The 8147-nt window shown below is 39.1% G+C and overlaps 1 protein-coding gene across 4 annotated transcripts; it reads left to right on the forward strand.

Annotated features, from left to right (window-relative positions):
* Nucleotides 1-157: 157 nt before the first annotated feature.
* txndc9 (thioredoxin domain containing 9) lies at nt 158-6853 on the forward strand. Of its 4 annotated transcripts, XM_048598006.1 has the most exons (6): nt 193-504; nt 753-974; nt 1301-1419; nt 4291-4545; nt 5652-5737; nt 5862-6853. In XM_048598006.1, the coding sequence occupies exons 2-6, from the start codon at nt 786-788 to the stop codon at nt 5885-5887; spliced, it is 675 nt and encodes a 224-aa protein (XP_048453963.1). In that variant the 5' UTR covers nt 193-504; nt 753-785; the 3' UTR covers nt 5888-6853. The 4 variants fall into 4 exon arrangements, with proteins under 4 accessions (XP_048453961.1, XP_048453960.1, XP_048453963.1 ...); XM_048598004.1 differs by lacking the exons at nt 5652-5737; nt 5862-6853 and adding an exon at nt 4916-5605 and having other exon boundaries at nt 158-504; nt 725-974; XM_048598003.1 differs by lacking the exons at nt 5652-5737; nt 5862-6853 and adding an exon at nt 4916-5605 and having other exon boundaries at nt 160-504.
* The last annotated feature ends 1294 nt before the right edge of the window (nt 6854-8147 follow it).

Genomic DNA, 8147 nt, shown 5'->3' on the forward strand with positions numbered 1-8147 from the left:
AACAATATCCTCTATCCTCTATTTTTAGTCTCTGACGCAAGGGAAAACACTGAGCATCTTCCGTGTCAAAACCCCTCGGTATGTTTGTTTCTCAGATTGCTGCTTGTTCTGTTAAACATTCAGTTTGAGAGTTGTAGAAAAGTAGTGGCTTTTGCACTGGTCCTGGGTTTTGGTTTTGTTTTTGATTATTAAGAGACTTTAGGAGGTTTTTGTAATAGGCTATCTCCATGATGAAAGGAAAATTGCCAAGTCTGATTGGGAGTGTTATAAAAATATATTTTCCCTACTTGCATCAATGTTTATTGTCTCTGTCTCCTTTTTTAGTGAATTTGTCCTTCTAGCAGTTGTTCTCTCCTCCTCCTTTTCTTCCTCCGAGTACTTCCAAGGAAGAAAAAAAAACTCCAAAAAGAACAAGAGCCACCAAAGAGGGAGAGCAACTCTGTTGGGAATATACAAACAGCAGCTGCTGATGGAGGCAGAATTTTAAAAATGAAGCAGCTGAAGGTGAAAAGAAAAGAATGGTATAGGCTGAAGCAGATATGGAAACTAATTTAAATTTTAATTGATTAGAAAATTAGATTTTTGTGTACTGTTCAGAAAATTTAAATGGTTACAATGACTAATGAATTGTGGAATCAAAAACTGTCAGCTGACTTTGGTGAAATGTTGCTCATATATGTAATAAACTTTTTAGCAATGTAATATAGTTGATTTTTGTTTGCAGAAATATCTGCATGTATTTCTCTTTTTAGGAATTCTACACAGTGTACTCCTAATTGACAAGAATGGCAAGTAACCCCTCAGTGGCTATGCTCAGTAAAGTTCTTGAGCAGCAAATGCTCCAAACAACTGAGATAGTGGAACAGCATCTAGATACGGAGATTGAAAAGTTTGAGAAGATGGATGCAGATGAACTGGAGAAACTTCGAGAAAAGAGGCTTGAATCAATGAAGAAAGCACAGCATCAGAAACAGGTGAAACTTGCACTAAGCAAACGCACGCTTGTCAATTCCAAATTGCACCATATTAGCAAACTAGAATATTATTCTAAAGTGTATGAGAAAGTACATTAATTTTATTGTCTTGAATTCTTTTTAACAACATTTAAATGGAAATAGAAATTTCAGTATAAATTCAAGTAAATATTTGAGATTTCAAACTACTGATCAATTTGGGCTGTGGGATTAGTGTCGCATTCAAATGGACTTTTTTTTTCTTTAATACACATCAATGTTTTTAAATATAATTGTTTTTTGATGTAAAGCACTTAAACATTTTCTCTTTTTAAATTGAAATGCAGGAATGGCTTTCCAAGGGCCATGGTGAATATAAGGAGATTCCCAGTGAAAAAGATTTTTTTCAAGAGGTTAAAGAGAGTAAAAATGTGATTTGCCACTTTTACAGAGATACTACATTTAGGTGAGGAGCTACATATTTTTCTCTAGCAAGACGACAAAGCAGAATAATTTGAACTTGAGAATCAGAGGGTAATTATAATTGCCATTATTTGAGTTTCAGACAAGTCTTGGTGATCCTACTTGTCTGACATTGAAATAATGCTAATTATAATACCCCCTGATTCTCAAGTTCAAAATATTCAATACTGTGGAACCAAAAAGAAATTTACTTTCTCTGCCACCATCCAAGTTTCCAACTAGTGGATCATGAAGAAACCCAAAACAGCACTACTGTTCTTTGCACTCTTGTGGGTAAGAACTCTTGGTGTTACACAGCTGCTCTGTTAACTTCGTATCAGAGATAGTAGGAACTGCAGATGCTGGAGAATCTGAGATAACAAGGTGTAGAGCTGGATGAACACAGCAGGCTGAGCAGGAATGCTGACGTTTCGGGCCTAGACCCTTCATCAGAAATGGGAGAGGGGAAGGGGGTTCTGAAATAAATAGGGAGAGAGGGGGAGGCGGATAGAGGAGAAGATAGGTGGAGAGGAAACAGACAGATCAAAGAGGCAGGGCTGGACCCAGTAAAGGTGGGGAGATGGGTCAGGCCAGGGAGGACGGACAGGTCAAGGGGGCGGGATGAGGTTAGTAGGTAGGAGATGGGGGTGTGGCTTGAGGTGGGAGGAGGGGATAGATGGGAGGAAGGACAGGCTAGGGAGGTGGGGACAAGCTGGGCTGGTTTTGGGATGCAGTAGGGGGAGGGGAGATTTTGAAGCTTGTGAAATCCACATTGATACCATTGGGCTGCAGGGTTCCCAAGCGGAATGAGTTGCTGTTCCTGCAACCTTCGGGTGGCATCATTGTGGCACTGCAGGAGGCCCAGGATGGACATGTCATGTGAGAGGGGGGGGGGAGTTGAAATGGTTCGCGACTGGGAGGTGCAGTCGTTTATTGTGAACCAAGCGTAGGTGTTCTGCAAAGCGGTCCCCAAGCCTCCGCTTGGTTTCCCCGACGTAGAGGAGGCCACAATGGGTACAGCGGATGCAGTATACCACATTAGCAGATGTGCAGGTGAACATCTGCTTGATGTGGAAAGTCATCTTGGGGCCTGGGATGGGGGTGAGGGAGGTGGTGTGGGGGCAGGTGTAGCACTTCCTGCAGTTGCAGGGAAAAGTGGTGGGGCTGGTGGGGAGTGTGGAGCGGACAAGGGAGTCACTGAGAGAATGGTCCCTCTGGAAAGCAGATAAGGGTGGGGAGGGAAAAATGTCTTTGGTGGTGGGGTCGGATTGCAGATGGCGGAAATGTTGGAGGATGATGCGTTGGATCCAGAGGTTGGTGAACTGCACCTCCCAGTCGCGATCCATTTCAACTCCCCCTCCCATTCCTCAGACGACATGTCCATCCTGGGCCTCCTGCAGTGCCACAACGATGCCACCTGAAGGTTGCAGGAACAGCAACTCCTATTCCACTTGGGAACCCTGCAGCCCAATGGTATCAATGTGGATTTCACAAGCTTCAAAATCTCCCCTCCCCCTACCGCATCCCACAACCAGCCCAGCTCATCCCCACCTCCCTAACCTGTCCTTCCTCCCACCTCAAGCCACACCCCCATCTCCTACCTACTAACCTCATCCCACCCCCTTGACCTGTCCATCCTCCCTGGACTGACCTATCTCCTCCTACCTCCCCACCTACACTCACCTTTACTGGCTCCATCCCCGCCTCTTTGACCTGTCTGTTTCCTCTCCACCTGTCTTCTCCTCTATCCATCTTCTATCCACCTCTCCCTATTTATTTCAGAACTCCCTTCCCCTCCCCCATTTCTGATGAAGGGTCTAGGCCCGAAACGTCAGCCTTCCTGCTCCTATGATGCTGCTTGGCCTGCTGTGTTCATCCAGCTCTACACCTCGCTCTGTTAACTTTTTTGTTTTTTTTCCCAAAAATATATACCTCCATTTCATTCATAAAAATTGTAAATTAAAAATATTTCTGCTTGAATATTTAGATTTGTACATGCCTGTGGCTGCTAGTCTAGTTCAAAAGTACCTCCTTAAATTCAATTATTCCCATATCACTTCATCAAGACCCCACTCAAGGTCAGCATTAGCACGTGTCCACTAAGGCAATGCATCAATTTCCAAAGTACTAATTTTGACAATTGATCTTTGATAATTGAAAAGCTTCCAGTTTAAATATGCAAATTTCCCTGATGACTGGTGTATTTGTAAAACATAATGCCAAATAATAAACTGGCAGTTCCAATAGCTTAAATGGAGCAGTGACTGAAGAAATAGATGGTTGCATGAGAAAGTTTGAACTGGAAAAATCAGCTGTTCGAGAATTGGATGAGTGAGAAGGTGAAAAAAGCTGGCAACAATGACTTTCCAGCTTCCCATTAGCCATCAGTTTTTCTGCGCTTTTATTGCAACATAGTGGTATGAATTGGGTGCCCACTTTTTTTTTTAAAAACGTGAGCCTGTAAAGCTAGTTCTTCAGGGGTTACAGCAGCACCCTACTTCCTGTCGTCTTGACATATCATTTTAAATATTCAGTAACTTTTGAAACAGAGCTTTAACATCTGTCACATACTCTGGTAAAGTATTACAGTAAGTCACCGTATGAAAATTTTCTGCATATGTTGTGCTTATCTCAAGTTTGTGGCATTGTTTTCAATTTGCTGATCAATGGAAATAATTGATAAACATATTCAATTTTTTATTATTAATTTGGAAGACTAATCAGATGTTCGTATCTCTTCAGTCTGTACAGCAACTTTTTTTTTCTTCAGGATTCAAATGTGGTTGAATCATTTTATTACATTATAACTTTTATTTGTGTGTATTTTCTTATGTGCTCAGTATAATTCACTAATTTAATTTGTTCTTCTGTACAGATGCAAGATAGTAGACAAGCACTTGGCTATTCTGGCTAAAAAGCATGTTGAAACAAAGTTCATCAAATTGAATGCAGAAAAGGCTCCTTTCCTTTCTGAAAGATTACGAATCAAAATAATCCCAACAATGGTTTTGGTAAAAGATGGAAAAGCTAAAGACTATATAGTTGGGTTTGATGACCTTGGTTGCACAGACAACTTCACAACTGAAACTTTGGAATGGCGACTGGGCTGTGCTGCTATCATTAACTACAGGTAACACTTCCTGATCTTAGCTCAAATTAATTGGTTAGTACATCTCAGTTTGGGAGACAAAGTACTTTTGAAATCGCAGTTGCTTTTGAATGAAAGATATGATGTTCAAATAAAAACATTCTCCTATGACTTTGTGGCTTTGAGATCAAACATGCCTAATATATTTCTCCATGTACAATTTTTTGTTTTAATTGGTTTGGCATTCTGGACTCTTAATGTTCAAGGTACTTTGTGGAAATAAGTGCAGCCCATGTTACCGTAACATTTGCTCACTCTTCATTAAAGGCAGTGTTTTGTTGTGATACATGTTTGTTTCCCCCATCAAACATTATTTAAGAGCTAATTAACTTTTTTTTTTTTTTTTTTGAAGGAAACATCAGGAACCAATTTGCATGAGAGCCACAGAAACATTACATCTGTTTTCCATTGTGCAATTGAGGGATAGTTTTGGGCAGGATACTGTCAACTCCTTGGTTTTTCTTCTGAAAACATATTAGTCTTTATGTTCACCACCTAACAGGACAGATAAGACCTTTGCCACAGCTGCTGCCAATTAGATTTTAAACAGAGTGTCTTATACCCTGTAGTCTCTGGGGCAGGCCATAAACCTTATCCTTAAGAACCCAAACATGAGGGCTACTACTGAGCCAAGACAGCAACTCTGTTCATGTGACAATTTGGCAGACTCTAGAAAGAGTGCAAATCGGTATTGTATAGGATGGTTCACTTACCGGAAAGGAAATCTTTGTTTTGGAAACATTTTATGCAGGCTGTTTTGTTCCATTTGATATTTGTTTTAAGTTTGCATGGTATGAATACGTTTTGTTTTTCCCAGATTTATTGTCATGACTTGGCTTCAACAGTTGGTGAGATTTGATTCCATCGTTTACTTGCCACACATTTTCTCAGACAGCACTGAAACTGTTGGTGCAAATTTATTGCTTCACATCTGCAACTATGTCAGGCTATTTAAATTTAAATGTTACTACAGCTTGTATCTCTGCTCACAAAAATTGAGGTGCAAAACAGCATTTCATCCATCTATGTTTATATTTCTACTTGATAATAAAACAAAAATGATTTAACTTCTGATTCTTTTATTTTAGTGGAAATTTGATGGAACCACCTTTCCAGCTGCAAAGAAAAAGTGGATGTATCACTAAAATGGAGAAAAGAGCAATTCGAGGAAAAAGTAATGATTCTGATTCTGATTCTGATGATGATGATTAGAGTATGTTTCTTGATCCTAAACCTTGCTTCTAATTTAATTTTTTTTTTTTTGTTTTCCTCTATCCTACTCATTGTCAACTTTTTAGTTTTAACAGATGACATAAATTTTTAATTTTTGTAGATTAATAAAACTCCAAATACAGTTACATTGTAAACACTGACTTTGTCAAATATTGACTGCTGAAAAGATCTTTTTAGAAATGTTCCACAAATGTGACAGCCATTTATTTTGCTGCAATTACACTGCAAGTCTTTCTTTTGTAACAAATGCACAACACTTGCATCACTTATTAGTCAAATATTTATATAAACATTGTACTCTGTAATAAACTGGAAGGACTCGTTCGTTCACCAATGTCTTGAAATGTTGCCTTTTGTAGATTACGTGGTTCTGGATACTGTTTGGCATCTGATGTCAACCAACCAAAATTATTCTCAAAGCTAGGCCATTAAGCAGCAGTGTTTTTTTTTAAACTATTGAGTATCACTGTCAAAGCTGTTCCTTCCAAGTACTCCTCCTTTTTCCCTTTTTTATTTTGGTTTAGTCATTCCTTATAAAAAGTACACCTATTTTTCATGCCTTCTATCCCATTGCTTTGACAAGTATTGACTATTGTAGAGCTTTTTTTTTTCTTCTGGGAATGTTCTACAGATGTTAGTCACGTATCTTGATCTGATTGCATTGTCAGGTTTTTCTTTTTGTAGCAGATGGACAAATACACAACACTTGCATCACTTACTAGTCAAATGACATTTGATTTGTGTTCCATGGATGCTGGTTGACCATAACTGAGCATTTAGGAAACAGTTGGGGTTTTTTTTTTCTTTTTTTGGTGGAAGTCAACATACTCTTCATGCTATTAGGTTATATAACTTAATTACATGCATGATTCAGCAATTTTTCTTGGCTGTGAAAAGGTTAGTGCCTCATCAGGTGGTTTGGTGGGAGGGAGAAAGAAAAGTAGTCACAGCTGTAATATGTAGTTAGCATGTTGTGACCCTGCTCGGGGTTGAGTATTGTTAATGTTGTGATATACTTCATTAGCCACCTAAATAAATATTGATCTATTGCTGTCAACTTGAGGTGTATACCAAATTGAAACCCCCAAATTGAAATTGGATTGAGTTCCCCTCTTTATCCTTCTGCTGCCATCTGATTTTAAATATAGCCCTTAATGAATTCAGAATGTAGGAGGAGGTGGTGAAATTTAAACAAGGTGAGCTGCTTCTTGAACCATGCACTTACAGTTGTTGAGGCAATTATTACACTATTGGACAGGGAATTAAGCAAGAAATAATTGGAGGCTAAATTTTTTTTTTGAGAATCTTTAGCTTGCTGTAGATGAGGTTGCAGACTTGCTTGCCAAGATGGTGTTTGGTTGCAGATGTTTCATCACCCTGCTAGGTAAATATTCAAGATTCATGTACAGAGTATTTTCATTTGTCTAATTAAAATATCTTTTTCTACATTACTGGTGAGGCTAGCTGTTGGCAATTTCTAACTTACCACCACTATCTCAGAGACAGTTTTTAAAATTGGATTTCAGTTCCTAAAATTTTAAACTACATTGCAAAATAGTTTACAAGGCTTTACACTTGCATTATCTAGCAAGATCATGTTCTGTTAGTATGAACTTCACCGCATTGAGCACTAATTGCTAAGATTATATTGGTGACTTTATATATGTGCATTGGGGGTGGCTATATGCTTTTTTTTTAAAAAAGCTTCTACTAATAACGTTTCTAACAACTTGAAACCTAATAATTCCACCATTCAAAATGCTCGAGGAATTTGCATTTATCAACAACTACATGATTCTCTGTAGCAAAAATATTAACTTTTTTCATCTTTGGCTATACAGCTGGTAACCCTCCAGCTGTCAGGCACTGAATTTGGGTCATGGGTTCTAAGCCATACTGTGGCAGATGGTGGAATTTAAATTGACTTAAATATGCAATATAAAACTAATCTTGGCAAGGGTGACCATAAGTGATCACAATTGCCATTTTAGGGAAGGCAATCTGCCATCACTACTGGTCTCTCCTATGTGTGACTCCCAACTGTGCAGGACTTTGGTTAGGCCACTTTTGGAATACTGCATTCAATTCTGGTTTACATTGCTATAAGAAAGATTTAAGGATGTGGCTGGGATTGGAGGATTTGAGCTATAGGGAGAAGCTGAATAGGCTGGGATTATTTTCCCCGGAGCCTCAAAGGCTGAGGGATGACTTTGTGGGAAGCTTAACATCATGAGGGGCATAGACAGGGTAAATAGCCAAGGTCTTTTTTTTTCCTCAAGGGTGAGGGTGTCCAAAACTCGAGGGCGTAGGTTTAAGGGAGAGATTTAAAAGGACCTAAGGGGGATTTTGTG

This window comes from Rhincodon typus, chromosome 6 (assembly GCF_021869965.1).
Source record: "Rhincodon typus isolate 14 chromosome 6, sRhiTyp1.1, whole genome shotgun sequence".
NCBI classification, from domain to species: domain Eukaryota; kingdom Metazoa; phylum Chordata; class Chondrichthyes; order Orectolobiformes; family Rhincodontidae; genus Rhincodon; species Rhincodon typus.

Excerpts from the sequence above, each read along its gene's own strand:
- txndc9 (XM_048598004.1), top strand. The coding sequence starts at position 786 with ATGGCAAGTAACCCCTCAGTGGCTATGCTCAGTAAAGTTCTTGAGCAG. Across the intron at positions 1,420-4,290 it reads TACAGAGATACTACATTTAG|ATGCAAGATAGTAGACAAGC; the intron begins GTGAGGAGCTAC and ends TCTTCTGTACAG. Across the intron at positions 4,546-4,915 it reads GCTGCTATCATTAACTACAG|GAAACATCAGGAACCAATTT; the intron begins GTAACACTTCCT and ends TTTTTTTTGAAG.